The 27,172-nt window shown below is 50.4% G+C and overlaps 1 protein-coding gene across 3 annotated transcripts in view; it reads right to left on the bottom strand.

Moving 5' to 3' along the window:
* LOC119975206 (flocculation protein FLO11-like) overlaps positions 1-27,172 on the bottom strand; it is an 88,980-nt gene that overhangs the window by 16,433 nt on the left and 45,375 nt on the right. The window contains exons 7-14 of one of the 3 annotated variants that reach the window (XM_038814819.1): positions 25,526-25,588; positions 22,972-23,034; positions 20,508-20,570; positions 18,335-18,397; positions 15,871-15,933; positions 13,698-13,760; positions 11,234-11,296; positions 4,445-4,507 (exon numbers count right to left, since the gene is read on the bottom strand). In XM_038814819.1, coding sequence (XP_038670747.1) covers positions 4,445-4,507; positions 11,234-11,296; positions 13,698-13,760; positions 15,871-15,933; positions 18,335-18,397; positions 20,508-20,570; positions 22,972-23,034; positions 25,526-25,588 — 504 coding nt within the window. The remainder of the gene's footprint in view (positions 1-4,444; positions 4,508-11,233; positions 11,297-13,697; positions 13,761-15,870; positions 15,934-18,334; positions 18,398-20,507; positions 20,571-22,971; positions 23,035-25,525; positions 25,589-27,172) is intronic. The other 2 variants (XM_038814821.1, XM_038814820.1) reach the window with 2 other exon arrangements.

The raw sequence follows: 27,172 nt of genomic DNA, 5'->3' as shown, positions 1-27,172 counted from the left end.
TGGGTGGTCCGGAGAATGCCGATTCAGCGCAAAACCGGCGTCAAGCCCGATTTCAGCGTCTGAGCCTATTCTCAGGTCGATCGCGTTTCGCGATTTCGACGTGATGTCACAGAGAATCCAGCCCCATATTCCCGGATGGTGAGTACCAGTTAGACCAGACTCACACAACAGAAACCACTTTACAGGCGCTATTTGCAAAGAAGCCTGTAGACTATTGAATATCCAATGGGAGTTATATTGCCCTTACCATCCTCAATCTTCAGGGCAAATGGAACGCATGAACCGGACGTTGAAAAAGTGATTATCAAACTATCGACAAGGAGGAATGCCACGGCCTCAAGCCTTACCTTTGGTCTTGTGCAGTATCAGAGCAACACCAAACAGAACCACGGGCTTGAGTCCATTTGAAGAAATTACTGGCAGGCCCATGTCCTTACCAGGGACTGTTGACTTACGCAAAGCTAATTGTCATTTGATGAGTGATGCATTTCTCAAATATTGTCAGGATCTAACAAATGCCGTCAGTTCGGCTTCCTTACAGGTATCAGCAGAGTGGGGTGACCCCCTTGAAGGTGGAAAAGACCTCATACCAGAAGTTAAAGTCTACGTGCAGAAATTGCAGAAGGAGCTTTGGGATCCAGGTGGGAGGGACCCTATCAGATGCTGCTCATAACCTCAGCGGGTGTGAAGATCAAAGGAAAGAAGTCCTGCATCCATGCCTCCCATGCTAAAGGAGCTCATTATGATTAAGATTAATTCCTGTAAAATGTTTGCCACTTTTTTGAATTTTGGTTGTCTTTTTAGCTTAACAGACCATGGCCAGCCCACAAAGGCTCACAAGGAGTTGAATGATAACACTTTTCTTTATATGTCCAAGGTGTATGCCAAAGATTTTAATGTTTCTCAATGTTGTGTAAGTATCATGATCCCCACCCACTCAGGGGAAGGTATTCTCTTTTTGTCCATTCCTTTTAGTACTTCGGAAAATGCAGAATGGTACATTTTTCAAAGTATTGCCCGTTCTTCCCAAGCTCATGAGGGAGCTAATACATGCAGGGGAATCAAAACTCGGGTTTACATGAGAAAGAGGGTTCAGTTATGGAGGTCTGCAGGTTACCCACTGACTACCTTTTCAAGGTGGTATCAACCCAATTACGACAGGGACCAGAATCAGTCCTATATAAACCTCTCAACTACCTTCATTCAGGAGGGATCAGTATGTTTGACAAGTTATCACCCTGAGGGATTGGAAATGGGATATAATAATTGCACCCACTATTTTAATGTAAGCAGGGCTTATTAATGTACTCCCACATTAATGGAGGCCACTCTCAGTTCCTCCCTATTGACAGTCCTACACAATTCTACCTGTGGTGGAAATTTTTCCGACCGTTAGTACCCAGAGGATGTTGCTCATTTCACCTTTTACAAGGGTACTTATTTTCTTTGTGACCACAGAGCCTACCCTTGGCCTCCATGTTTTCGGTCAGGATCATGTTGGAATCATAGAATTTACACTGCAAAAGGAGGCCATTCAGCCCATCGACTCTACACCAGCCCTTGATAGAGCACCCTACTGAAGCCCACACCTTCACCCTATCCCCGTAAGCCCACCTAACCTTTGGACACTCAGGGACAATTTAGCATGGCCAATCCACCTAACCTGCACATTTTTGGACTGTGGGAAGAAACTGGAGGACCCGGAGGAAACCCACGGAGACTCGGGGAGAAAGGCCAAACTCCACACAGACAGTCGCCCGAGGCCAGAATTGAACCCGGGTCTCTGGAGCTATGAGGCAGCTGTGCTAGCCACTGTGTCACCTTGACACCTTTATCTGGAGTATGTGATACTCACCATTCGTCAATTCCCTTCTCTGCCAGTGTTAACAGGGGTAAGAAATAAACATGCCATTGCTGCATGAGGTAGATTTTCGTTACTTTTTTATTGGGATGCCAAGGTAGCCAGAGATTTGCGCTGAAGTGCTAGCTGTCCATACTGTTGTCTTGCAAAATCGAATGGCTATTGATTATATTCTTGTCGAGAAAGGTGGGACATGTGTCTGATTGGATCAGAATGTTGCACTAATATTCCAGGTAACTCCAAAGAGATTACTGATTTGGCAAAACACATTCAGAACAAGGTTGAAAAAGTCAAACAACCTGAGTCCGGCTCCCTTTGGGGTTGGGCTACTGGGTGACTAGGGTGCTTGGGAGCCTCAGTGATGCAAGGTTTGATCATGTTCTTTGTAGTTATTTTTGCTATGTATGTTATCTTTTGTACAACTAAGTGTAGCTGAAAGAAAATATCAAGAAGCACTGAAACAGTACATATATGTTAATTTAGACAAACACCTTTACAAGATATAGATGGTTCTTACAACTAGCTTACTACTAACATTAAATTCTTGTAGAATTGCCCATTCCAGTGTTGAAGGCTGTTCCTAAACAAAGGGACCATCAAATACAACTTTGAATGTGTTTCCTTTAGTTTTTATTTCTTTATTGTATTTTCCTTTTCGCTTTACCTTTCACTTTACTCTTTCCTTTATTTTAATTGATTTGTTCTATTGGATTTAGAATAATCAAAAGGGGGGAATAATAGGTTATTGATTTGTTGATTCATTGGTCGATTCATGTCTTCAGTTACTGATTGAGTGCCATGACTGTGAAAATATTGTTGCAGATAATTAATAAACTTTTGAACTTTAGGGTCATGTCAGTAGAAATTCAGACATGTGTTTCAAGGAATGTTTCATACAATGAGTATACCATTGTATTCAAGTGCATTTAGTAATAAGAATGTATCAAATAAGTAGTTACAGCAAGCTTAATGGCGAGCCATGGCATGAGAATCCCATTCTCATAAGGCGGCGCACATAGACACTGAATTATTTCTGACGGAGACCAGTCAATCTTAAGTAATAGCCAATATTTAATTAGTAAATTGCCCTCGAAGTAACAGACATCTATTTGAACAAACCAGGAAGTCTCAGCTGATAATTAGAAACTAATGAGAGCAATGAGTACTAGACCATAAATAAGGATTCCCTTAAGAGTAAAACCTCATGGTCAAGGTTTGTTCCTAAATTCCTGCCTTCCTGAATTCTTGAACCATTCCATTTGTTTATTTTAAAGTGATTTATTTATGTTTTATGATTAATGAACCCTTTGCCATGTATTTGAACATTTTGTTTTAAGTTTTGACTTAGTTTTTCCAGAAGTGTGTTGAAGTGAAAATTCGCAATAAAGTTGTATTTTGAACAACTCCAATCAACCAGACAATCGACTCTTATTAGAAGATAGAATAAGAGATCCCACAAGGCCCATTTAGCCCCTCGTGCCTGTTGTACAAGAGCAGGAAGAGCCCCATTCAGCCCTTTGAGCCTAATGTACAGGAACAGGAGGAGGCCCATTCAGCTCCCTCGAGCTGTCACACAGGAAGAGGAGAAGGCTCATTCAAACCCTTGGGGCTGTTTTGCAGAAACAGGAGGAGGCCCAGTCAGCCCCTTGAGTCTGTTACACAGGAAGAGGAGGAGCCCATTCAGTCCCCTCGAATGTGTTACACAGAAACAGGAAGAGGCTCATTTAGCCCCTTGTTTCTGTTGCACAGGAACAGGAGGAGGCCCATTCATCCCCATGAGCCTCTTGCACAGGAACAAGAGGATGATCATTCAAAGCCTCAAAGTTGTTGCACAGGAAAAAGAGGTGGCTCATTCAATCCCTCAAGTCTATTACAAAGGAACAGGAGGAGGGTCACACAACCCCTTGACGCCTGTTACACAGGAGGCCATTAAGCCCCTCAGGACTGTTACAGTGGAAGAAGAGGAGACCCATTTAACTCCATGAAGCGTGGTACACAGGGACAGGAGGAGCCAATTCAACCGACTGAGCCTGCTGCACAGGAACAGGAGGAGGCCCATTCAACCCCATCAAGCTAGTTACACAGGAACAGGAGGAGGCCACTCTGCCCATTGGGATGATTACATAGGGTGAAATAGAGGCCATTCAGCCCCTGTGGACTGTCACACAGGGTGAGGTAGAGACCATTCAACTTCCCGGGGCTATTACACAGGAAGACGAGGAGGCCATTCAGCCCCGAGGGACTGTTACACAGGGTGAAGAGGAGGCCACTCTGCCCCTCGGAACTGTTACACAGGGTGAAGAGGAGGCCATTCAACCCCTCCAGACTGTTACACAGGGTGAAGGGGAGACCATGCAGCCCCTTTGGACTGTTACACAGGGTGAAGGGGAGACCATTCAGCACCTTGGGACTGTTACACAGAGTGAAGAGGAGACCATTCAGCCCCTACGGGCGGTTACCCAGAACGAAGAGGAGGCCATTCAGCCCCTCGGGACTGTTACCCAGGGTGACAAGGGGGTCTGTAACTTGGACAGTCCATGAGAATTTCAAATTTTTATACTTGGAATAACAGGTAATTCTTACCTTTGCTACTGGCCGTCCTTCTGCTGCTGGACTCTGACGTCACCGGGCTACTCATCATGATTCCTTATCAACCAATCAAGGAAGGGGGAAGAAATAACACGGTCATTAAACAGAAAAGGAGAGGTTGATCACCCCAGATTCATTCTCAAACACACTCAAATGGGTACAGGACTTATCCAAACACAGGATCAGGATTTGTGAATCTATAGGTTCTGTTAGAATTAGAGAGGCTGACAGTACATAACGAGACCATTCTGTCCAACTTCCCGGTGCTAGCACTTTGTGCGAGATATCTTATTGATGCTCCTGCTGAACCCGATGTGCTACTGTCTCCCCATTGTCCTGCTCATTGTTCCACTTCAAGTATTTCCCAGCTCTGCCTTTTTAAAGTTCCGACCTGTTTCCACAGCCCTTTCAGGCAGCACCTTCCAGATCACAACTCGCTGTGTAAAATAATATTTCCTCATCTCCTCCTCTCCGGTTCTTTTACCGACTCTCTTCAATCTGTGCCCCCTCTGGTTACCCACCCTCCTGCCAACTGGAAAGGGATGTGGTGCTCATTTAATTTTAAATATTTTAAAAGATGCTGCTTGTGGCGCTAACAATTATACTCAAAGCCGAGAGACTAGTACAATAGAGGCTTTATTGCTGTACGATGTTGTCCCTCCATCTGCAACAGTAGACTAAGGGTCTGAGCAGCTCTCATACATTTATACATAAGCTCCCTGTGGGCGGAGCTAGCCGGCAGGGGCTTACCGGAGGAACCTGTATTACAGGTACAGGCATACATCCCCCTACTGCAGTACACATAACTACAGTGGTTATCTCACCACATTCACCCCCTGTAAAAAATGAGTCCGGCGGGGGTGACATGTAACTCTAATACAAAGGATGCTATTTACAAGAGGGTCCAACAAGGAAAATCAAGAGTCCATCCGGTTAGCAGGTTACAGGTTGAGCCGAATCGGTGGTCGGACGTTCCGCTGTGATCGGCGTAGCTGTGGTGGTGACGTCGGCACAGGCGGTGATGGCCCCGATGGTGCAGGTGCTGGCGGTGTTGGTGCTGGCTGCTGGCGGGATGACTCCGAGAGCAAGCCGAAATCTTCCGTGTCCTCCAGGGTGGGCAGGGGGATGAGGGATGGACCTGATGGGGACGAATAGGGGGGGCGCTGGGGTTGGCGCAGGAAGGGGTGTGGGCATGGGATCGGCACCTGAGGGAGCCAGGTCCCGGAGCGAGACTGTGTCCTGCCGGCCGTCGGGGAACTCCACGTAGGCATACTGAGGGTTGGCGTGGAGAAGGCGTACTTTGTCCACCAGGGGTTCCGCCTTGTGGTGCCGTACATGCCTACGGAGAAGGACTGGGCCCGGAGTCGTGAGCCAAGTCGGGAGCGACACTCCGGATGTGGACTTCCTAGGGAAGGCAAAAACGCATTCATGGGGTGTACTGTTAGTTGCGGTGCACAGTAGTGATCGAATGGAATGGAGCGCGTCAGGGAGGACCTGCTGCCAGCGAGCGGCTGGGAGGTTTCTGGACCGTAGGGCCAGCTGGACGGCCCTCCATACCGTCCCGTTCTCCCTCTCTACCTGTCCGTCACCCCGGGGGCTGTAGCTGGTCGTCCTGCTGGAGGCGATACCCCTGCTGAGCAGGAATTGACGCAGCTCATCGCTCATGAATGAGGATCCCCTGTCACTGTGGATATAGTCGGGGAAACCGAACAGGGCGAAAATGGAATCCAGGGCCTTGATGACGGTGGCAGACGTCATATCTGGGCATGGGATGACAAAGGGGAACCTAGAAAATTCATCGACCACACTAAGGATGTAGGTGTTGCGGTCGGTGGAGGGAAGGGGCCCTTTGAAGTCCACGCTGAGTCGTTCAAAGGGGCGGGATGCTTTCACCAGGCGCGCGCGATCTGGCCGGTAGAAGTGCGGCTTGCACTCCGCACAGATCTGGCAGTCTCTGGTGACTGTCCGTACTTCCTCGACGGAGTAGGGCAGGTTGCGGGCTTTGATCAGATGGTACAAGCGAGTGACCCCCGGATGGCAAAGGCTGTCGTGCAAGGCACGGAGCTGGTTCACTTGTGCACTGGCACATGTACCTCGGGAGAGGGCGTCTGGGGGCTCGTTGAGCTTGCCGGGGCGATACAAGATCTCGTAGTTAAAGGTGGAGAGCTCGATTCTCCACCGCAAGATTTTGTCATTCTTGATCTTGCCCCGCTGCGTGTTGTTGAACATGAAGGCTACCGACCGTTGGTCAGTGAGGAGAGTGAATCTCCTGCCGGCCAGGTAATGCCTCCAGTGCCGCACCGCTTCAACGATTGCCTGGGCTTCCTTTTCGACAGAGGAATGCCGAATTTCGGAGGCGTGGAGGGTGCGTGAAAAGAATGCCACGGGTCTGCCGGCCTGATTCAGCGTGGCGGCAAGGGTGACATCTGAAGCGTCGCTCTCTACTGAGGCAGAGTCTCGTCTACGGCGTGCATCCCCGCCCTGGCTATGTCAGATCGAATGCAGGCGAAGGCCTGTTGTGCCTCGGCCGAGAGGGGAAAATGTGTGGACTGGATAAGTGGCCGGGCCTTGTCTGCGTATTGCGGGACCCACTGGGCGGAATAAGAAAAGAACCCAAGGCAGCGTTTGAGGGCCTTGGGGCAGTGGGGAATTGGGAGCTCCATGAGGGAGCGCATGCGGTCGGGATCGGGTCCCAGTAGTCCGTTTTGGACTACGTAGCCAAGGATGGCTAAGCGGTCTGTGCGGAACACGCATTTCACCTTGTTGTACGTGAGATTAAGGAGAGATGCGGTGTGGAGGAATTTATAAAGGTTGGCATCATGGTCCTGCTGGTCATGGCCGCAGATGGTGACATTGTCGAGGTACGGGAAGGTGGCCTGCAATCCGTACCGGTCAACCATTCGGTCCATTTCTCGCTGAAAGACCGAGACCCCATTCGTGACGCCGAAGGGAACCCTCAGAAATTGGTACAGACGACCGTCCGCCTCAAAGGCAGTGTAGGGACGGTCCGATTTACGGATGGGGAGCTGGTGGTAGGTGGATTTCAGGTCAATAGTAGAGAAGACCCGGTACTGTGCAATCTGATTGACCATATCAGAAATGCGGGGGAGGGGGTACGCGTCGAGCTGCGTTTACCGGTTGATGGTCTGGCTGTAGTCCACGACCATCCTGTGCTTCTCCCCAGTCTTAACCACTACCACCTGGGCTCTCCAAGGGCTGTTGCTGGCCTCGATGATACCCTCCCGAAGCAGCCGCTGGACTTCGGACCTGATGAAGGTCTTGTCCTGGGTGCTGTACCGTCTGCTCCTGGTGGCGACGGGCTTGCAATCCACAGTCAGATTAGCAAAGAGGGAGCAGGGCTCGACCTTGAGGGTCGCGAGGCCGCAAACGGTGAGGGGAGGTAGGGGTCCACCGAATTTGAGGGTGAGGCTCTGGAGATTGCACTGGAAATCCAGGCCTAGTAGGAGTGAAGTGCAGAGGTCGGGGAGAATGTACAGACGGAAACGGTCGGATTCCACACCCTGTACAGTGAGTTTAACCAGGCAGAAACCCCGGATCGGGACAGAGTGGGAACCGGAGGCAAGGGAGATCTGCCGGTCGGCGGGATGGATCGCAAGGGAATAGCGCCTTACCGTGTCCGGGTGGACGAAGCTCTCGGTGCTCCCGGAGTCGATGAGGCAGGAGGTCACATGGCCGTTGACCAGCACCAATGTGGAAGAGGGTGCAAGGTTGCGAGGATGGGACTGGTCGAGCGTAACGGAGGCGAGCAGTGGTTGGTCGGCGGTTGAGTCAGATGAGTCCGACGAGGAACGGTAGCGACCCGTGTCCCGTGATGGCGGCCCCTGGAGACGAGATGGCGGCATCCGCAGTACATGTGGGTAAAATGGCGGCGTCCATGGAGCGCACGTTATGGGGTCGGAACAAAATGGCGGCGCCCTTGGAACGCACATGGCTGTGGTGGATGAAGATGGCGGCGCCCATGGGGCGCACGTGGCGGGGGCGGCAAAAGATGGCGGCGCCCAATGATCGCACGTGGGGTCGGGGAAAGCGGACGGCGGGGCCCATTGAGGGAGCGGCTGAGGCGTGGGGACCGGCGGCGCGATAGCGGCGACCGTCCGGGACTGACACACCGCTGCAAAGTGGCCTTTCTTTCCACAAGCTTTGCAGGTCGCTGTGCGGGCCGGGCAGCGTTGGCGAGGGTGCTTCTGTTGGCCGCAGAAGTAACAGTGGGGACCCCCAGGGGGTGCGGTGCGGCGGGCAGCGCAGGCATAGTGCGCGGGGGCGGCTGCTGGGGGGGCCGTTTGCGGGGTCCACGAGGGGTAGGACGGATGGGCCTGGGGAGCCGTTTGCGGGGTCCACGAGGGGTAGGACGGGTGGGCCGAGTGGCTAGTGGAGTAAGTGTGCGCACTACGGGAGGCGGCCGTCATGGAGAGCGCCAGGGCCTTTGCGGCCGCGAGGTCGGGGGCGACCCCTTCCAGCAGTCGTTGCCGGAAGGGGTCCGATACAATGCCTGTAACGAAGGCATCGTGCATGAGTAACTCAGAATGTTCCGTGGCTGTGAGGGCCCGGCAGTCACAGTCTCGTACCAGAGGTATAAGGGCCCTCCAGAAGTCCTCAATCGACTCACCCGGCTGCTGGACGCGAGTAGAAAGTTGATGCCTCGCAAACAGGGTGTTCGCCGATGGTGCATAGTTCTCCCTGAGCAGTTCCATAGCTGCGGTGTAGTCAGTCGCACCTCGAATGAGCGGAAAGACGCTGGAGCTAAGTCTGGAGTACAGGAGTTGCTTTTTCTGAGCCTCCGTCGGGGGAGGGTCTGCTGAAGAGATGTAGGCCTCGAAGACTGCGAGCCAGTGATCAAAGTCTTTTATGGCGTGAGGCGAATGCGGATCCAGCTGCAGACGGTCAGGCTTGACTCTGATGTCCATGGTGACTGGGAAATCGTACAGCAATAAATTGTGGCGCTAACAATTATACTCAAAGCTGAGAGACTAGTACAATAGAGGCTTTATTGCTGTACGATGTTGTCCCTCCATCTGCAACTGTAGACTAAGGGTCTGAGCAGCTCTCATACATTTATACATAAGCTCCCTGTGGGCGGAGCTAGCCGGCAGGGGCTGACCGGAGGAACCTGTATTACAGGTACAGGCATACATCCCCCTACTGCAGTACACATAACTACAGTGGTTATCTCACCACACTGCTCCTGTCCCTATTCTGTGTATCAAATCCCATGCTGCACCTGTCCTGGACGTGTTTGATGGGGACCTGACAGAGGGAGCATTACTCTGTATCAAACCCGGTGCTGTACCAGTCCTTGGAGTGTTTGATGGGGACAGTGTAGAGGGTGCTTTACTCTGCATCTAACCCTGTGATGTACCTGTCTTGGGGACGTTAGATGGGGACAGTGCAGAGGGAGCTTTACTCTGTATCTAACTCCTATTGTACCTGTCCTGGAAGTGTTTTATGGGGACAGAATAGAGGAATCATAGAATCATAACATTTGCGGGGCAGATGGAAGCCATTTGGCCCATAGTGTCTTCACCGGCCCCTGTAAAGAGCACCCTTTTTAAGCCCACGCCTCCACCCTATGTCTATAACTCAGTAACCCCACCTAAACCTTTTGGACACTAAGGGGCAATTTGTTATGGCCAATCCATCTAAACTGCAGTTCTTTGGACAGTGGGTGGAAACTGGAGCACCCGGGCGAAACCCACGCACACATGGGGAGAAAGTGCAAGCTCCACACAGACAGTGACCCAAGGCCGGAATTGAACCTGGGTCCCTGGAGCTGTGAGGCAGCAGTGCTAACCACCGTGCCTCCCTGAAACCCGGGAAGTTTTACTCTGTATCTAAAACTGTGCTGAACCTGTCCTGGGAGTGAATGGTCTGCTCTCCTTCCTGGGTACCAAACCCGAGGTGCTGAATGGTCTCCGCTTCACCATCGCGTGTAACCATCACGAGGGGTTAATGGCCTCCTCCTCACACTGTGTAACAGTCCCGAGGGGCTGAATGGTCTCCTCCTCACACTCCTCACACCGCATAACTAGTTTGAGGGGGCTAAATGGGCTGAATGTTCAGGACAGTGCAGAGAGAGTGTTTCTCTGCATCTAGTCGCCTCCTGAACCTATCTTGGGAATGCTTGATTGAGATAGTGAAGAGGGAGATTTACTCCGTATCTATATCTGTGCTGTTCCTGGCCTGGGAGGTTTTGTTGGGGACAGTGTAGAAGGCGTTTTACTCTCTATCTAACCACAAGCTGTACCTCTCCTGGGAATGTTTGACGGCGACAGTGTAGTGGGAGCTTTACTCTGTATTTAACGCCATGCTGTTCCTGTCCTGGGAGGTTTGATGGGGACAGTGTAGAGCGAGCTTTACTCTGCATCTAAACCCATACTCAACCTGACCTGGAGTGATTGATGGGGGCACTGCAGGCGGAGCTTTCCACAGGAACAGGTGGAGGCCCATTCAGCCCCCACAAGTTAGTTACACAGGAACAGAAGGAGACCATTCAGCCCCTCGGCACTGTTGCACAGCAACAACAGGACACTCATTCAGCGCCCTCAAACTAGTTACGCAGTGTGAGGAGGAGACCATTCAGTCCCTCATGACTGTTACACAGTGTGAGGAGGAGGCCATTAACCCCTCGCGATGGTTACACGCTAAGGTGAAGAAGAGACCATTCAGCCCCTCGGGTTTGGTACCCAGGGTGTTGAGGAGGTCTGTAACTTGGACAGTGCCTGTGAATTTTAAATTTTTAGTCTTGGAGTAAGAGGTTATTCTTACCTTTGTTACTGGCCTTCCTTCTGCTGCTGGACTCTGACGTAATTGGGCTACTCATCATGATTCCTTATCAACCAATCAAGGAAGGGGGAAGAAATAAAACGGTCAGTAAACAGAAAATGAGAGGTTGATCACCCCAGATTCATTCCCAGACACATTCAATTGGGTACAGGACGCATCCAATCACAGGATCAGGGTTTGTGAATCTATAGGTTCTGTTAGAATCAGAGAGGCTGACAGCACATAACGAGACCATTCTGTCCAACTTCCCGGTGCTAGCACTTTGTGCGAGATATCTTATTGATCCTCCTGCTGAACCCGATGTGCTACTGTCTCCCCCATTGTCCGGCTCATTGTTCCACTTCAAGTATTTCCCAGCTCTGCCTTTTTAAAGTTCCAACCTGTTTCCACCGCCCTTTCAGGCAGCACCTTCCAGATCACAACTCGCTGTGTAAAATAATATTTCCTCATCTCCTCCTCTCCGGTTCTTTTACCGACTCTCTTCAATCTGTGCCCCCTCTGGTTACCCACCCTCCTGCCAACTGGAAAGGGATGTGGTGCTCATTTAATTTTAAATGTTTTAAAAGATGCTGCTCCTGTCCCTATTCTGTGTATCAGACCCCATGCTGCACCTGTCCTGGACGTGTTTGATGGGGATTTGACAGAGGGAGCATTACTCTGTATCAAACCCGGTGCTGTACCAGTCCTTGGAGTGTTTGATGGGGACTTTGTAGAGGGTGCTTTACTCTGCATCTAACCCTGTGATGTACCTCTCCTGGGGACGTTAGATGGCGACAGTGCAGAGGGAGCTTAACTGTATCTAACACCTATTGTACCTGTCCTGGAAGTGTTTTATGGGGACAGAATAGAGGAATCATAGAATCATAACATTTGCGGGGCAGATGGAAGCCATTTGGTCCATAGTGTCTTCACCGGCCCCTGTAAAGAGCACCCTTTTTAAACCCACGCCTCCACCCTATGTCTATAACTCAGTAACCCCACCTAACCCTTTTGGACACGAAGGGGAAATTTGTTATGGCCAATCCATCTAAACTGCAGTTCTTTGGACAGTGGGTGGAAACTGGAGCACCCGGGCGAAACCCACGCACACATGGGGAGAAAGTGCAAGCTCCACACAGACAGTGACCCAAGGCCGGAATTGAACCTGGGTCCCTGGAGCTGTGAGGCAGCAGTGCTAACCACCGTGCCTCCCTGAAACCCGGGAAGTTTTACTCTGTATCTTAAACTGTGCTGAACCTGTCCTGGGAGTGAATGGTCTGCTCTCCTTCCTGGGTACCAAACCCGAGGTACTGAATGGTCTCCGCTTCACCATCGCGTGTAACCATCACGAGGGGTTAATGGCCTCCTCCTCACACTGTGTAACAGTCCTGAGGGGCTGAATGGTCTCCTCCTCACACTCCTCACACCGCATAACTAGTTTGAGGGGGCTAAATGGGCTGAATGTTCAGGACAGTGCAGAGATAGTGTTTCTCTGCATCTAGTCGCCTCCTGAACCTATCTTGGGAATGCTTGATTGAGATAGTGAAGAGGGAGATTTACTCCGTATCTGTATCTGTGCTGTTCCTGGCCTGGGAGGTTTTGTTGGGGACAGTGTAGAAGGCGTTTTACTCTGTATCTAACCACTAGCTGTACCTCTCCTGGGAATGTTTGACGGCGACAGTGTAGTGGGAGCTTTACTCTGTATTTAACGCCATGCTGTTCCTGTCCTGGGATGTTTGATGGGGACAGTGTAGAGCGAGCTTTACTCTGCATCTAAACCCATACTCGACCTGACCTGGAGTGATTGATGGGGGCACTGCAGACGGAATTTCCACAGGAACAGGTGGAGGCCCATTGAGCCCCCTAAAGTTAGTTACACAGGAACAGAAGGAGACCATTCAGCCCCTCGGCAGTGTTGCACAGCAACAGCAGGACACTCATTCAGCGCACTCAAACTAGTTACGCAGTGTGAGGAGGAGACCATTCAGTCCCTCGTCACTGTTACACAGTGTGAGGAGGAGGCCATTAACCCCTCGCGATGGTTAAACGCTAAGGTGAAGAAGAGACCATTCAGCCCCTCGGGTTTGGTACCCAGGAAGAAGAGGAGACCATTCAGCCCCTCCAGACTGTTACAAAGGGTGAAGAGGAGACCATACATCCCCTCCGGACTGTTACACAGTGTGAAGAGGAGGCCATTCAGCCCCTCAAGACTGTTACAAAGGGTGAAGAGGAGACCATACATCCCCTCCGGACTGTTACACAGTGTGAAGAGGAGGCCATTCAGCCCCTCCGGACTGTTCTACAGGGTGAAGGAGTGACCATTCAGCCCCTACGGACTGTTACACAGGGTGAAGAGGAGACCATTCAGCCCCTCTGGGTTGTTTCCCAGGGTGTTGAAGAGGTCTGTAACTTGGACAGTGCCTGTGAATTTTAAATTTTTAGTCTTGGAGTAAGAGGTTATTCTTACCTTTGCTACTGGCCGTCCTTCTGCTGCTGGACTCTGACGTCACCGGGCTACTCATCATGATTCCTTATCAACCAATCAAGGAAGGGGGAAGAAATAACACGGTCATTAAACAGGAAGTGAGAGGTTGATCACCCCAGATTCATTCCCAGACATATTCAATTGGGTACAGGACGCATCCAATCACAGGATCAGGGTTTGTGAATCTATAGGTTCTGTTAGAATCAGAGAGGCTGACAGTACATAACGAGACCATTCTGTCCAACTTCCCGGTGCTAGCACTTTGTGCGAGATATCTTATTGATCCTCCTGCTGAACCCGATGTGCTACTGTCTCCCCCATTGTCCTGCTCATTGTTCCACTTCAAGTATTTCCCAGCTCTGCCTTTTTAAAGTTCCGACCTGTTTCCACAGCCCTTTCAGGCAGCACCTTCCAGATCACAACTCGCTGTGTAAAATAATATTTCCTCATCTCCTCCTCTCCGGTTCTTTTACCGACTCTCTTCAATCTGTGCCCCCTCTGTTTACCCACCCTCCTGCCAACTGGAAAGGGATGTGGTGCTCATTTAATTTTAAATATTTTAAAAGATGCTGCTCCTGTCCCTATTCTGTGTATCAAACCCCATGCTGCACCTGTCCTGGACGTGTTTGATGGGGACCTGACAGAGGGAGCATTACTCTGTATCAAACCCGGTGCTGTACCAGTCCTTGGAGTGTTTGATGGGGACATTGTAGAGGGTGCTTTACTCTGCATCTAACCCTGTGATGTACCTGTCTTGGGTACGTTAGATGGGGACAGTGCAGAGGGAGCTTTACTCTGCATCTAACTCCTATTGTACCTGTCCTGGAAGTGTTTTATGGGGACAGAATAGAGGAATCATAGAATCATAACATTTGCGGGGCAGATGGAAGCCATTTGGCCCATAGTGTCTTCACCGGCCCCTGTAAAGAGCACCCTTTTTAAGCCCACGCCTCCACCCTATGTCTATAACTCAGCAACCCCACCTAACCCTTTTGGACACGAAGGGGCAATTTGTTATGGCCAATCCATCTAAACTGCGGTTCTTTGGACAGTGGGCGGAAACTGGAGCACCCGGGCGAAACCCACGCACACATGGGGAGAAAGTGCAAGCTCCACACAGACAGTGACCCAAGGCCGGAATTGAACCTGGGTCCCTGGAGCTGTGAGGCAGCAGTGCTAACCACCGTGCCTCCCTGAAACCCGGGAAGTTTTACTCTGTATCTAAAACTGTGCTGAACCTGTCCTGGGAGTGAATGGTCTGCTCTCCTTCCTGGGTACCAAACCCGAGGTGCTGAATGGTCTCCGCTTCACCATCGCGTGTAACCATCACGAGGGGTTAATGGCCTCCTCCTCACACTGTGTAACAGACCCGAGGGGCTGAATGGTCTCCTCCTCACACTCCTCACACTGCATAACTAGTTTGAGGGGGGTAAATGGGCTGAATGTTCAGGACAGTGCAGAGAGAGTGTTTCTCTGCATCTAGTCGCCTCCTGAACCTATCTTGGGAATGCTTGATTGAGATAGTGAAGAGGGAGATTTACTCCGTATCTATATCTGTGCTGTTCCTGGCCTGGGAGGTTTTGTTGGGGACAGTGTAGAAGGCGTTTTACTCTCTATCTAACCACAAGCTGTACCTCTCCTGGGAATGTTTGACGGCGACAGTGTAGTGGGAGCTTTACTCTGTATTTAACGCCATGCTGTTCCTGTCCTGGGAGGTTTGATGGGGACAGTGTAGAGCGAGCTTTACTCTGCATCTAAACCCATACTCAACCTGACCTGGAGTGATTGATGGGGGCACTGCAGGCGGAGCTTTCCACAGGAACAGGTGGAGGCCCATTCAGCCCCCACAAGTTAGTTACACAGGAACAGAAGGAGACCATTCAGCCCCTCGGCACTGTTGCACAGCAACAACAGGACACTCATTCAGCGCCCTCAAACTAGTTACGCAGTGTGAGGAGGAGACCATTCAGTCCCTCATGACTGTTACACAGTGTGAGGAGGAGGCCATTAACCCCTCGCGATGGTTACACGCTAAGGTGAAGAAGAGACCATTCAGCCCCTCGGGTTTGGTACCCAGGGTGTTGAGGAGGTCTGTAACTTGGACAGTGCCTGTGAATTTTAAATTTTTAGTCTTGGAGTAAGAGGTTATTCTTACCTTTGCTACTGGCCTTCCTTCTGCTGCTGGACTCTGACGTCACCGGGCTACTCATCATGATTCCTTATCAACCAATCAAGGAAGGGGGAAGAAATAAAACGGTCAGTAAACAGAAAATGAGAGGTTGATCACCCCAGATTCATTCCCAGACACATTCAATTGGGTACAGGACGCATCCAATCACAGGATCAGGGTTTGTGAATCTATAGGTTCTGTTAGAATCAGAGAGGCTGACAGCACATAACGAGACCATTCTGTCCAACTTCCCGGTGCTAGCACTTTGTGCGAGATATCTTATTGATCCTCCTGCTGAACCCGATGTGCTACTGTCTCCCCCATTGTCCGGCTCATTGTTCCACTTCAAGTATTTCCCAGCTCTGCCTTTTTAAAGTTCCAACCTGTTTCCACCGCCCTTTCAGGCAGCACCTTCCAGATCACAACTCGCTGTGTAAAATAATATTTCCTCATCTCCTCCTCTCCGGTTCTTTTACCGACTCTCTTCAATCTGTGCCCCCTCTGGTTACCCACCCTCCTGCCAACTGGAAAGGGATGTGGTGCTCATTTAATTTTAAATGTTTTAAAAGATGCTGCTCCTGTCCCTATTCTGTGTATCAGACCCCATGCTGCACCTGTCCTGGACGTGTTTGATGGGGATTTGACAGAGGGAGCATTACTCTGTATCAAACCCGGTGCTGTACCAGTCCTTGGAGTGTTTGATGGGGACTTTGTAGAGGGTGCTTTACTCTGCATCTAACCCTGTGATGTACCTCTCCTGGGGACGTTAGATGGCGACAGTGCAGAGGGAGCTTAACTGTATCTAACACCTATTGTACCTGTCCTGGAAGTGTTTTATGGGGACAGAATAGAGGAATCATAGAATCATAACATTTGCGGGGCAGATGGAAGCCATTTGGTCCATAGTGTCTTCACCGGCCCCTGTAAAGAGCACCCTTTTTAAACCCACGCCTCCACCCTATGTCTATAACTCAGTAACCCCACCTAACCCTTTTGGACACGAAGGGGAAATTTGTTATGGCCAATCCATCTAAACTGCAGTTCTTTGGACAGTGGGTGGAAACTGGAGCACCCGGGCGAAACCCACGCACACATGGGGAGAAAGTGCAAGCTCCACACAGACAGTGACCCAAGGCCGGAATTGAACCTGGGTCCCTGGAGCTGTGAGGCAGCAGTGCTAACCACCGTGCCTCCCTGAAACCCGGGAAGTTTTACTCTGTATCTTAAACTGTGCTGAACCTGTCCTGGGAGTGAATGGTCTGCTCTCCTTCCTGGGTACCAAACCCGAGGTACTGAATGGTCTCCGCTTCACCATCGCGTGTAACCATCACGAGGGGTTAATGGCCTCCTCCTCACACTGTGTAACAGTCCTGAGGGGCTGAATGGTCTCCTCCTCACACTCCTCACACCGCATAACTAGTTTGAGGGGGCTAAATGGGCTGAATGTTCAGGACAGTGCAGAGATAGTGTTTCTCTGCATCTAGTCGCCTCCTGAACCTATCTTGGGAATGCTTGATTGAGATAGTGAAGAGGGAGATTTACTCCGTATCTGTATCTGTGCTGTTCCTGGCCTGGGAGGTTTTGTTGGGGACAGTGTAGAAGGCGTTTTACTCTGTATCTAACCACTAGCTGTACCTCTCCTGGGAATGTTTGACGGCGACAGTGTAGTGGGAGCTTTACTCTGTATTTAACGCCATGCTGTTCCTGTCCTGGGATGTTTGATGGGGACAGTGTAGAGCGAGCTTTACTCTGCATCTAAACCCATACTCGACCTGACCTGGAGTGATTGATGGGGGCACTGCAGACGGAATTTCCACAGGAACAGGTGGAGGCCCATTGAGCCCCCTAAAGTTAGTTACACAGGAACAGAAGGAGACCATTCAGCCCCTCGGCAGTGTTGCACAGCAACAGCAGGACACTCATTCAGCGCACTCAAACTAGTTACGCAGTGTGAGGAGGAGACCATTCAGTCCCTCGTCACTGTTACACAGTGTGAGGAGGAGGCCATTAACCCCTCGCGATGGTTAAACGCTAAGGTGAAGAAGAGACCATTCAGCCCCTCGGGTTTGGTACCCAGGAAGAAGAGGAGACCATTCAGCCCCTCCAGACTGTTACAAAGGGTGAAGAGGAGACCATACATCCCCTCCGGACTGTTACACAGTGTGAAGAGGAGGCCATTCAGCCCCTCAAGACTGTTACAAAGGGTGAAGAGGAGACCATACATCCCCTCCGGACTGTTACACAGTGTGAAGAGGAGGCCATTCAGCCCCTCCGGACTGTTCTACAGGGTGAAGGAGTGACCATTCAGCCCCTACGGACTGTTACACAGGGTGAAGAGGAGACCATTCAGCCCCTCTGGGTTGTTTCCCAGGGTGTTGAAGAGGTCTGTAACTTGGACAGTGCCTGTGAATTTTAAATTTTTAGTCTTGGAGTAAGAGGTTATTCTTACCTTTGCTACTGGCCGTCCTTCTGCTGCTGGACTCTGACGTCACCGGGCTACTCATCATGATTCCTTATCAACCAATCAAGGAAGGGGGAAGAAATAACACGGTCATTAAACAGGAAGTGAGAGGTTGATCACCCCAGATTCATTCCCAGACATATTCAATTGGGTACAGGACGCATCCAATCACAGGATCAGGGTTTGTGAATCTATAGGTTCTGTTAGAATCAGAGAGGCTGACAGTACATAACGAGACCATTCTGTCCAACTTCCCGGTGCTAGCACTTTGTGCGAGATATCTTATTGATCCTCCTGCTGAACCCGATGTGCTACTGTCTCCCCCATTGTCCTGCTCATTGTTCCACTTCAAGTATTTCCCAGCTCTGCCTTTTTAAAGTTCCGACCTGTTTCCACAGCCCTTTCAGGCAGCACCTTCCAGATCACAACTCGCTGTGTAAAATAATATTTCCTCATCTCCTCCTCTCCGGTTCTTTTACCGACTCTCTTCAATCTGTGCCCCCTCTGTTTACCCACCCTCCTGCCAACTGGAAAGGGATGTGGTGCTCATTTAATTTTAAATATTTTAAAAGATGCTGCTCCTGTCCCTATTCTGTGTATCAAACCCCATGCTGCACCTGTCCTGGACGTGTTTGATGGGGACCTGACAGAGGGAGCATTACTCTGTATCAAACCCGGTGCTGTACCAGTCCTTGGAGTGTTTGATGGGGACATTGTAGAGGGTGCTTTACTCTGCATCTAACCCTGTGATGTACCTGTCTTGGGTACGTTAGATGGGGACAGTGCAGAGGGAGCTTTACTCTGCATCTAACTCCTATTGTACCTGTCCTGGAAGTGTTTTATGGGGACAGAATAGAGGAATCATAGAATCATAACATTTGCGGGGCAGATGGAAGCCATTTGGCCCATAGTGTCTTCACCGGCCCCTGTAAAGAGCACCCTTTTTAAGCCCACGCCTCCACCCTATGTCTATAACTCAGCAACCCCACCTAACCCTTTTGGACACGAAGGGGCAATTTGTTATGGCCAATCCATCTAAACTGCGGTTCTTTGGACAGTGGGCGGAAACTGGAGCACCCGGGCGAAACCCACGCACACATGGGGAGAAAGTGCAAGCTCCACACAGACAGTGACCCAAGGCCGGAATTGAACCTGGGTCCCTGGAGCTGTGAGGCAGCAGTGCTAACCACCGTGCCTCCCTGAAACCCGGGAAGTTTTACTCTGTATCTAAAACTGTGCTGAACCTGTCCTGGGAGTGAATGGTCTGCTCTCCTTCCTGGGTACCAAACCCGAGGTGCTGAATGGTCTCCGCTTCACCATCGCGTGTAACCATCACGAGGGGTTAATGGCCTCCTCCTCACACTGTGTAACAGACCCGAGGGGCTGAATGGTCTCCTCCTCACACTCCTCACACTGCATAACTAGTTTGAGGGGGGTAAATGGGCTGAATGTTCAGGACAGTGCAGAGAGAGTGTTTCTCTGCATCTAGTCGCCTCCTGAACCTATCTTGGGAATGCTTGATTGAGATAGTGAAGAGGGAGATTTACTCCGTATCTATATCTGTGCTGTTCCTGGCCTGGGAGGTTTTGTTGGGGACAGTGTAGAAGGCGTTTTACTCTCTATCTAACCACAAGCTGTACCTCTCCTGGGAATGTTTGACGGCGACAGTGTAGTGGGAGCTTTACTCTGTATTTAACGCCATGCTGTTCCTGTCCTGGGAGGTTTGATGGGGACAGTGTAGAGCGAGCTTTACTCTGCATCTAAACCCATACTCAACCTGACCTGGAGTGATTGATGGGGGCACTGCAGGCGGAGCTTTCCACAGGAACAGGTGGAGGCCCATTCAGCCCCCACAAGTTAGTTACACAGGAACAGAAGGAGACCATTCAGCCCCTCGGCACTGTTGCACAGCAACAACAGGACACTCATTCAGCGCCCTCAAACTAGTTACGCAGTGTGAGGAGGAGACCATTCAGTCCCTCATGACTGTTACACAGTGTGAGGAGGAGGCCATTAACCCCTCGCGATGGTTACACGCTAAGGTGAAGAAGAGACCATTCAGCCCCTCGGGTTTGGTACCCAGGGTGTTGAGGAGGTCTGTAACTTGGACAGTGCCTGTGAATTTTAAATTTTTAGTCTTGGAGTAAGAGGTTATTCTTACCTTTGCTACTGGCCTTCCTTCTGCTGCTGGACTCTGACGTCACCGGGCTACTCATCATGATTCCTTATCAACCAATCAAGGAAGGGGGAAGAAATAAAACGGTCAGTAAACAGAAAATGAGAGGTTGATCACCCCAGATTCATTCCCAGACACATTCAATTGGGTACAGGACGCATCCAATCACAGGATCAGGGTTTGTGAATCTATAGGTTCTGTTAGAATCAGAGAGGCTGACAGCACATAACGAGACCATTCTGTCCAACTTCCCGGTGCTAGCACTTTGTGCGAGATATCTTATTGATCCTCCTGCTGAACCCGATGTGCTACTGTCTCCCCCATTGTCCGGCTCATTGTTCCACTTCAAGTATTTCCCAGCTCTGCCTTTTTAAAGTTCCAACCTGTTTCCACCGCCCTTTCAGGCAGCACCTTCCAGATCACAACTCGCTGTGTAAAATAATATTTCCTCATCTCCTCCTCTCCGGTTCTTTTACCGACTCTCTTCAATCTGTGCCCCCTCTGGTTACCCACCCTCCTGCCAACTGGAAAGGGATGTGGTGCTCATTTAATTTTAAATGTTTTAAAAGATGCTGCTCCTGTCCCTATTCTGTGTATCAAACCCCATGCTGCACCTGTCCTGGACGTGTTTGATGGGGATTTGACAGAGGGAGCATTACTCTGTATCAAACCCGGTGCTGTACCAGTCCTTGGAGTGTTTGATGGGGACTTTGTAGAGGGTGCTTTACTCTGCATCTAACCCTGTGATGTACCTCTCCTGGGGACGTTAGATGGCGACAGTGCAGAGGGAGCTTAACTGTATCTAACACCTATTGTACCTGTCCTGGAAGTGTTTTATGGGGACAGAATAGAGGAATCATAGAATCATAACATTTGCGGGGCAGATGGAAGCCATTTGGTCCATAGTGTCTTCACCGGCCCCTGTAAAGAGCACCCTTTTTAAACCCACGCCTCCACCCTATGTCTATAACTCAGTAACCCCACCTAACCCTTTTGGACACGAAGGGGAAATTTGTTATGGCCAATCCATCTAAACTGCAGTTCTTTGGACAGTGGGTGGAAACTGGAGCACCCGGGCGAAACCCACGCACACATGGGGAGAAAGTGCAAGCTCCACACAGACAGTGACCCAAGGCCGGAATTGAACCTGGGTCCCTGGAGCTGTGAGGCAGCAGTGCTAACCACCGTGCCTCCCTGAAACCCGGGAAGTTTTACTCTGTATCTTAAACTGTGCTGAACCTGTCCTGGGAGTGAATGGTCTGCTCTCCTTCCTGGGTACCAAACCCGAGGTGCTGAATGGTCTCCGCTTCACCATCGCGTGTAACCATCACGAGGGGTTAATGGCCTCCTCCTCACACTGTGTAACAGTCCCGAGGGGCTGAATGGTCTCCTCCTCACACTCCTCACACCGCATAACTAGTTTGAGGGAGCTAAATGGGCTGAATGTTCAGGACAGTGCAGAGAGAGTGTTTCTCTGCATCTAGTCGCCTCCTGAACCTATCTTGGGAATGCTTGATTGAGATAGTGAAGAGGGAGATTTACTCCGTATTTGTATCTGTGCTGTACCTGGCCTGGGAGGTTTTGTTGGGGACAGTGTAGAAGGCGTTTTACTCTGTATCTAACCACTAGCTGTACCTCTCCTGGGAATGTTTGACGGCGACAGTGTAGTGGGAGCTTTACTCTGTATTTAACGCCATGCTGTTCCTGTCCTGGGAGGTTTGATGGGGACAGTGTAGAGCGAGCTTTACTCTGTATCTAAACCCATACTCGACCTGACCTGGAGTGATTGATGGGGGCACTGCAGACGGAATTTCCACATGAACAGGTGGAGGCCCATTGAGCCCCCTAAAGTTAGTTACACAGGAACAGAAGGAGACCATTCAGCCCCTCGGCAGTGTTGCACAGCAACAGCAGGACACTCATTCAGCGCACTCAAACTAGTTACGCAGTGTGAGGAGGAGACCATTCAGTCCCTCGTCACTGTTACACAGTGTGAGGAGGAGGCCATTAACCCCTCGCGATGGTTAAACGCTAAGGTGAAGAAGAGACCATTCAGCCCCTCGGGTTTGGTACCCAGGAAGAAGAGGAGACCATTCAGCCCCTCCAGACTGTTACAAAGGGTGAAGAGGAGACCATACATCCCCTCCGGACTGTTACACAGTGTGAAGAGGAGGCCATTCAGCCCCTCAAGACTGTTACAAAGGGTGAAGAGGAGACCATACATCCCCTCCGGACTGTTACACAGTGTGAAGAGGAGGCCATTCAGCCCCTCCGGACTGTTCTACAGGGTGAAGGAGTGACCATTCAGCCCCTACGGACTGTTACACAGGGTGAAGAGGAGACCATTCAGCCCCTCTGGGTTGTTTCCCAGGGTGTTGAAGAGGTCTGTAACTTGGACAGTGCCTGTGAATTTTAAATTTTTAGTCTTGGAGTAAGAGGTTATTCTTACCTTTGCTACTGGCCGTCCTTCTGCTGCTGGACTCTGACGTCACCGGGCTACTCATCATGATTCCTTATCAACCAATCAAGGAAGGGGGAAGAAATAACACGGTCATTAAACAGGAAGTGAGAGGTTGATCACCCCAGATTCATTCCCAGACATATTCAATTGGGTACAGGACGCATCCAATCACAGGATCAGGGTTTGTGAATCTATAGGTTCTGTTAGAATCAGAGAGGCTGACAGTACATAACGAGACCATTCTGTCCAACTTCCCGGTGCTAGCACTTTGTGCGAGATATCTTATTGATCCTCCTGCTGAACCCGATGTGCTACTGTCTCCCCCATTGTCCTGCTCATTGTTCCACTTCAAGTATTTCCCAGCTCTGCCTTTTTAAAGTTCCGACCTGTTTCCACAGCCCTTTCAGGCAGCACCTTCCAGATCACAACTCGCTGTGTAAAATAATATTTCCTCATCTCCTCCTCTCCGGTTCATTTACCGACTCTCTTCAATCTGTGCCCCCTCTGTTTACCCACCCTCCTGCCAACTGGAAAGGGATGTGGTGCTCATTTAATTTTAAATATTTTAAAAGATGCTGCTCCTGTCCCTATTCTGTGTATCAAACCCCATGCTGCACCTGTCCTGGACGTGTTTGATGGGGACCTGACAGAGGGAGCATTACTCTGTATCAAACCCGGTGCTGTACCAGTCCTTGGAGTGTTTGATGGGGACATTGTAGAGGGTGCTTTACTCTGCATCTAACCCTGTGATGTACCTGTCTTGGGTACGTTAGATGGGGACAGTGCAGAGGGAGCTTTACTCTGCATCTAACTCCTATTGTACCTGTCCTGGAAGTGTTTTATGGGGACAGAATAGAGGAATCATAGAATCATAACATTTGCGGGGCAGATGGAAGCCATTTGGCCCATAGTGTCTTCACCGGCCCCTGTAAAGAGCACCCTTTTTAAGCCCACGCCTCCACCCTATGTCTATAACTCAGCAACCCCACCTAACCCTTTTGGACACGAAGGGGCAATTTGTTATGGCCAATCCATCTAAACTGCGGTTCTTTGGACAGTGGGCGGAAACTGGAGCACCCGGGCGAAACCCACGCACACATGGGGAGAAAGTGCAGGCTCCACACAGACAGTGACCCAAGGCCGGAATGGAACCTGGGTCCCTGGAGCTGTGAGGCAGCAGTGCTAACCACCGTGCCTCCCTGAAACCCGGGAAGTTTTACTCTGTATCTAAAACTGTGCTGAACCTGTCCTGGGAGTGAATGGTCTGCTCTCCTTCCTGGGTACCAAACCCGAGGTGCTGAATGGTCTCCGCTTCACCATCGCGTGTAACCATCACGAGGGGTTAATGGCCTCCTCCTCACACTGTGTAACAGTCCCGAGGGGCTGAATGGTCCCCTCCTCACACTCCTCACACCGCATAACTAGTTTGAGGGGGCTAAATGGGCTGAATGTTCAGGACAGTGCAGAGAGAGTGTTTCTCTGCATCTAGTCGCCTCCTGAACCTATCTTGGGAATGCTTGATTGAGATAGTGAAGAGGGAGATTTACTCCGTATCTATATCTGTGCTGTACCTGGCCTGGGAGGTTTTGTTGGAGACAGTGTAGAAGGAGTTTTACTCTGTATCTAACCACTAGCTGTACCTCTCCTGGGAATGTTTGACGGCGACTGTGTAGTGGGAGCTTTACTCTGTATTTAACGACATGCTGTTCCTGTCCTGGGATGTTTGATGGGGACAGTGTAGAGCGACATTTACTCTGCATCTAAACCCATACTCGACCTGACCTGGAGTGATTGATGGGGGCACTGCAGACGGAGCTTTCCACAGGAACAGGTGGAGGCCCATTCAGCCTCCTCAAATTAGTTACACAGGAACAGAAGGAGACCATTCAGCCCCTCGGCAGTGTTGCACAGCAACAGCAGGACACTCATTCAGCGCCCTCAAACTAGTTACGCAGTGTGAGGAGGAGACCATTCAGTCCCTCGTGACTGTTACACAGTGTGAGGAGGAGGCCATTAACCCCTCACGATGGTTAAACGCTAAGGTGAAGAAGAGACCATTCAGCCCCTCGGCACTGTTGCACAGCAACAGCAGGACACTCATTCAGCGCACTCAAACTAGTTACGCAGTGTGAGGAGGAGACCATTCAGTCCCTCATGACTGTTACACAGTGTGAGGAGGAGCCATTAACCCCTCGCGATGGTTAAACGCTATGGTGAAGAAGAGACCATTCAGCCCCTCGGGTTTGGTACCCAGGAAGAAGAGGAGACCATTCAGCCCCTCCAGACTGTTACAAAGGGTGAAGAGGAGAGCATACATCCCCTCCGAACTGTTACACAGTGTGAAGAGGAGGCCATTCAGCCCCTCCGGACTGTTCTACAGGGTGAAAGAGTGACCATTCAGCCCCTACGGACTGTTACACAGGGTGAAGAGGAGACCATTCAGCCCCTCTGGGTTGTTATCCAGGGTGTTGAGGAGGTCTGTAACTTGGACAGTGCCTGTGAATTTTAAATTTTTAGTCTTGGAGTAAGAGGTTATTCTTACCTTTGCTACTGGCCGTCCTTCTGCTGCTGGACTCTGACGTCACCGGGCCCCTCATCATGATTCCTTATCAACCAATCAAGGAAGGGGGAAGAAATAACACGGTCATTAAACAGAAAATGAGAGGTTGATCACCCCAGATTCATTCCCAGACACATTCAATTGGGTACAGGACGCATCCAATCACAGGATCAGGGTTTGTGAATCTATAGGTTCTGTGAGAATTAGAGAGGCTGACAGTACATAACGAGACCATTCTGTCCAACTTCCCGGTGCTAGCACTTTGTGTGAGATATCTTATTGATGCTCCTGCTGAACCCGATGTGCTACTGTCTCCCCCATTGTCCTGCTCATTGTTCCACTTCAAGTATTTCCCAGCTCTGCCTTTTTAAAGTTCCGACCTGTTTCCACAGCCCTTTCAGGCAGCACCTTCCAGATCACAACTCGCTGTGTAAAATAATATTTCCTCATCTCCTCCTCTCCGGTTCTTTTACCGACTCTCTTCAATCTGTGCCCCCTCTGGTTACCCACCCTCCTGCCAACTGGAAAGGGATGTGGTGCTCATTTAATTTTAAATGTTTTAAAAGATGCTGCTCCTGTCCCTATTCTGTGTATCAAATCCCATGCTGCACCTGTCCTGGACGTGTTTGATGGGGACCTGACAGAGGGAGCAATACTCTGTATCAAACCCGGTGCTGTACCAGTCCTTGGAGTGTTTGATGGGGACTTTGTAGAGGGTGCTTTACTCTGCATCTAACCCTGTGATGTACCTGTCTTGGGGACGTTAGATGGGGACAGTGCAGAGGGAGCTTAACTGTATCTAACACCTATTGTACCTGTCCTGGAAGTGTTTTATGGGGACAGAATAGAGGAATCATAGAATCATAACATTTGCGGGGCAGATGGAAGCCATTTGGCCCATAGTGTCTTCACCGGCCTCTGTAAAGAGCACCCTTTTTAAACCCATGCCTCCACCCTATGTCGATAACTCAGTAACCCCACCTAACCCTTTTGGACACGAAGGGGAAATTTGTTATGGCCAATCCATCTAAACTGCAGTTCTTTGGACAGTGGGTGGAAACTGGAGCACCCGGGCGAAACCCACGCACACATGGGGAGAAAGTGCAAGCTCCACACAGACAGTGACCCAAGGCCGGAATGGAACCTGGGTCCCTGGAGCTGTGAGGCAGCAGTGCTAACCACCGTGCCTCCCTGAAACCCGGGAAGTTTTACTCTGTATCTAAAACTGTGCTGAACCTGTCCTGGGAGTGAATGGTCTGCTCTCCTTCCTGGGTACCAAACCCGAGGTGCTGAATGGTCTCCGCTTCACCATCGCGTGTAACCATCACGAGGGGTTAATGGCCTCCTCCTCACACTGTGTAACAGTCCCGAGGGGCTGAATGGTCTCCTCCTCACACTCCTCACACCGCATAACTAGTTTGAGGGGGCTAAATGGGCTGAATGTTCAGGACAGTGCAGAGATAGTGTTTCTCTGCATCTAGTCGCCTCCTGAACCTATCTTGGGAATGCTTGATTGAGATAGTGAAGAGGGAGATTTACTCCGTATCTATATCTGTGCTGTTCCTGGCCTGGGAGGTTTTTTTGGGGACAGTGTAGAAGGAGTTTTACTCTGTATCTAACCACTAGCTG

The sequence above is a fragment of the Scyliorhinus canicula genome, chromosome 12 (genome assembly GCF_902713615.1).
Source record: "Scyliorhinus canicula chromosome 12, sScyCan1.1, whole genome shotgun sequence".
In the NCBI taxonomy this organism is placed as follows: domain Eukaryota; kingdom Metazoa; phylum Chordata; class Chondrichthyes; order Carcharhiniformes; family Scyliorhinidae; genus Scyliorhinus; species Scyliorhinus canicula.
This window is presented reverse-complemented; position numbering and strand designations above follow the sequence as displayed.